The sequence below is a fragment of the Canis lupus genome, chromosome X, assembly GCF_003254725.2.
Source record: "Canis lupus dingo isolate Sandy chromosome X, ASM325472v2, whole genome shotgun sequence".
NCBI lineage: Eukaryota > Metazoa > Chordata > Mammalia > Carnivora > Canidae > Canis > Canis lupus.
This window is the reverse complement of record NC_064281.1, coordinates 3,511,794-3,515,624: the sequence shown is the minus strand read 5'-3', so window position 1 is coordinate 3,515,624 and position 3,831 is coordinate 3,511,794. Positions and strand designations below refer to the sequence as shown.

At 37.8% G+C, this 3,831-nt stretch overlaps 1 protein-coding gene across 10 annotated transcripts in view; it reads left to right on the top strand.

Annotated features, from left to right (window-relative positions):
- Positions 1 to 3,831, top strand: part of NLGN4X (neuroligin 4 X-linked) — a 306,762-nt gene that overhangs the window by 123,773 nt on the left and 179,158 nt on the right. For 2 of the 10 annotated variants that reach the window (XM_025435908.3, XM_025435909.3), the window contains exon 1: positions 47 to 163. The exons of 6 other annotated variants lie outside the window; for them this stretch is intronic. Coding sequence is in view for 2 of the 4 variants with exons in the window: in XM_025435906.3 (XP_025291691.1) it covers positions 121 to 163 (43 nt within the window). In the remaining 2 variants the exon portion in view is untranslated. Of the gene's footprint in view, positions 1 to 32; positions 164 to 3,831 lie in introns of those variants that run through there. 2 more of the 10 variants (XM_025435906.3, XM_025435899.3) reach the window with 2 other exon arrangements.

Sequence of the window (3,831 nt, the reverse complement as noted above, 5' to 3'; positions counted from 1 at the left end):
ACATTATGAGGTAAATAGTTCTGGATGACATCACAATGGGTTTGTAGGTTTATTATCCATTCAGCTTTCAAAGGCTGGCAGGCCTAGCGATGGACACATAGGACCAAGCCCCTGGGAAATATGTCCTTGGAGAGCAATCAGGCATCAACTGGAGAGCCGTCAGGTACGGTGGTGGTTGTACATTTTTCAGAATCACTTTAGTTCCCAGAGCTCGATGGAAATTAAGTAAGACTTGCTGAACTGCGTAGCCTACTGTTTTCTACCAACTCTAAGCAGATCTGAAATTAACCCACGGTTACTGCTGGCGTGTTCATTTATCCACCAAATGTCCTCAGCACCTCTTATGTGCTCTTCTGTGGCTCTAGACTCTGGAAATAGAACATTGAGAAACACAAGGCAGGTTTCTACTCTAATGTTGCTCATGCTCTAGAGCAGTGGTTGTTCAGTCAGGGGTGGTTTTTTCATCCAGGAATATTTGGCAATGTCTTGAGACAGTTTGGGTTGTCATGAGTGGGGTTTGTTACTGACAGCTGGTGTGTAGAAGCCAGGGATGCTACTGAACCTCCTTCAACACAGCAGACAGCCCCCTCAACAATGATCAGACCCAAAGTGTCAATAGTACTGAGATTGCGAAACTTGGGAGTGTGCTAGTCATCAGCAGTGTGACGCACAGTTATGATCAGATGGACTACATTCCCCTGTCATTCTTGATACTTTCCTGCAATAACCCTGACTCATTGGATCAACATCTTTTGTTTCTACTCATCTAACCCAATGGCAGACGTAAGGGATAGAAAGACGACTAAAAAATGGTCTCTGGGGCAGCCCGGGTGGCTCAGCGGTTTGGCGCCGCCTTCAGCCCAGGGAGTGATCCTGGAGACCTGAGATCGAGTCCCATGTCGGGCTCCCTACACGGAGCCTGCTTCTCCCTCTGCCTGTGTCTCTGCTTCTCTCTCTCTCTCTCTGTGTCTCTATGAATAAATAAATATTTTTTTTTGTAAATGGTCTCTGCCCTGGTGAATTCCTATTCCCAGTCAGAAGACATTTGCTGGGCAAGATGATGATTCTCAAATGCATCTAATTGTCCCCTAATCCTAATACCCTGTGCTGTTCTAGTTTTTCATTCATTTTCCTCCTCCATGTTATGTTAGAGTTCTTGATTCCTCACTGTGAGATTTTCCTTTTTTTTTTTTTGCCTTTTACTCCTTTTTTTTAAATAATAAATTTATTTTTTATTGGTGTTCAATTTTTTTACTCCTTTTCTAAGTTGGATTGCAAACAACCCAGCCTTGTCCCTCATAGATTTGGAATGCAAGATGTTGATTCTTTTTTCTTTTTAAATATTTTATTTATTGATTGATGAGAGACACACAACACAGAGAGAGAGAGGCAGAGACACAGGCAGAGGGAGAAGCAGGCTCCACGCAGGGAGCCCGACGTGGGACTTGATCCGGGATCTCCAGGATCACACCCTGGGCTGAGCTACCCGGGCTGCTCTGGATGTTGACTCTTAACATTAGAACTGCAAAGAGCCATGAATTGAGGACATCTGTCATTTTCTTGGAAATCTGAGTTAGCATGTCTTTCAGTTGCATGCATTTGCTAAACTATCGTGCATGAAGCAGCCTTGAACTAGTAAGTCACGTGGAGTCTTTTTTAGTCGAGAGGACATGTGATAAATAAAGATGTTATAGAACACCAAAAGGTCATGGTTTATATTTGTGGCAACAGCTAAGAGTTCACTCTGTTTCTCTTTGTTTTTAATCTTTCACGATTTCTCCCATCTCATTAAATCATATCTTCAGATTTGGGGTTCTAGATTTGCTTGAGGTTCACATAGGGAGGCTGCCTGGGATTAGGGTAAGGGAATCTCCAAAATCTATTCTTCTACAACCAGAGCAATACCATCGAGACTTTCTTGTTAGATTTTACTTGTTCTATTACTTACGTTTCAGACCAATACTAAAATGTGTTCAGGAGAATAGTTAACAGAATATAATCACGGCCTACTAATTGCTTTTCTCTTAAGATCTGGAACAAGGCAAGGATGCCCATTCTCCCCACATCTAGCTAATAACAAGCTGGAGGTCTTTGCCAGTGCAGCAAGGTAAAAAAAAAAAAAAATTAAGTATATGGATTTGAAAAGGAAGAGCTATCTTTAGATGCAGATGATGTGATTTTTATATGGAACCTCCTACACGGTTTTCACAAACTACTAAAACTCATAAATGATCTCAGGATACATGACACACAAATTTTTATTTCTATATTCAGCAAGAAACCATTGGACAATGAAATTGAAAATATGCCATTGACTATAGGAACAAAAAGCATAAAATATTAGAAATAAGTTTAGCAAAAATTGGTGTAAGACCATATAGATTTATAGAATGTGTGTCACTTTTAATAAAGAGATGGGATTTGGGGATTTTTATTAAAATAGTGATGAATCTTTAAGTAATTTGGGAAATTGGCAACTTAAGACTTTTGAGCCTTTCAATCCATTAACATAATTTAGCCCTCTATTTCATCTGCACCTTCTTTAATTTTTTTCCTCAGGAATATCTTTTTCAGCATATAAGTCTTACCCATTTTTTTTTGTTAAATTTATTCCTAAATGAAATTGTACCCACCCAAGAGAATTGCAATTCTGAGGCATTATACACAGCATCTTCCTGTTGATGATACAAAATTAAACTAGTAATGCACCTTAAATTTTATAGTATCTAGAAATGATATTATAACATTTGATAACCCAGTGTACTAATATTACCTCTGGATTTGTCTCCTGAAATATGAACACCCAGTTAACATTTATTGATTTAATATTTAGTAATCCCTACTTACTCTGGTCTTATAAATCTTTATCTTGATTTTATAGCAAAATGGCCAAATTCAACATTCCCTTGTTTTTAATTTAATTTAATTTAATTTAATTTAATTTAATAATTTAATTTAATAATTTAATTTAATTTAATTTAATTTATTTAATTTAATTAATTAGTTAATTAATTAATTTAATATTTGTTTGTTTGTTTATTTATTTATTTATCCCAGGCCTCATACCACATAGACCACTCTTTCTACAGCTCTAATTGTCTCTCCTACAAGGTCTTTCTTAGCTCCCAGTACTCTAAGTCTCTTGTGTTTCCTTCTATATTTAGACCAATAATTTCAAAAGAAATATTTTTTTAAGGGAGATAAAGCAGCAGTAAGGAGGCCGGAAGAGGCATTGGATGCAGCAGGCTAAAAGGCTCAGTTGTACAGACCCATGGACTAGGAGAAAGTCCATCTCTTGGTTTCTTAAGTATCTTCATCTTGTTTGTAGAGGGTGTGTACACAGGGAAGTGCTTTTTCGTTGTCCTACTTACACTGTGCGGTGCTTTTAGCTTATTATCGACATGTTCCAGAGTAAGAAGTTTCTAGACAACACCATTATCCCTTCTTGAAAGGAGAAGAAAAAATAAAATCTGTGCTAGCATTTATTGTTCACGGATGTCTGTCAAGGATCTGCCGTGATCATAACCGGCATTCTTTTTTTCTTTAGCCAAACAAAATCATTTTCAAAGGTCCTGTAGTTATGCAGCTTCGTAGATTAAAAGGACAAATGTCTTTAAAATCAGCATTTTATAAGTTTATTGAGTTGGCTAGTCTTTGGACACATTTTTTGTAGGACTTCTTAGTGACCAAAGTGCCACATGCATGTTAAGATGGTATTACTCTCTTCATGTGAGACGGGTAGTGTAAATCCATCATCGATAGATGAGCCAACCATGTGTGAGCAGTGAGTGGCCCATACAAGGTCTAGTTAGTGTTGTTAGAGTTCAGATC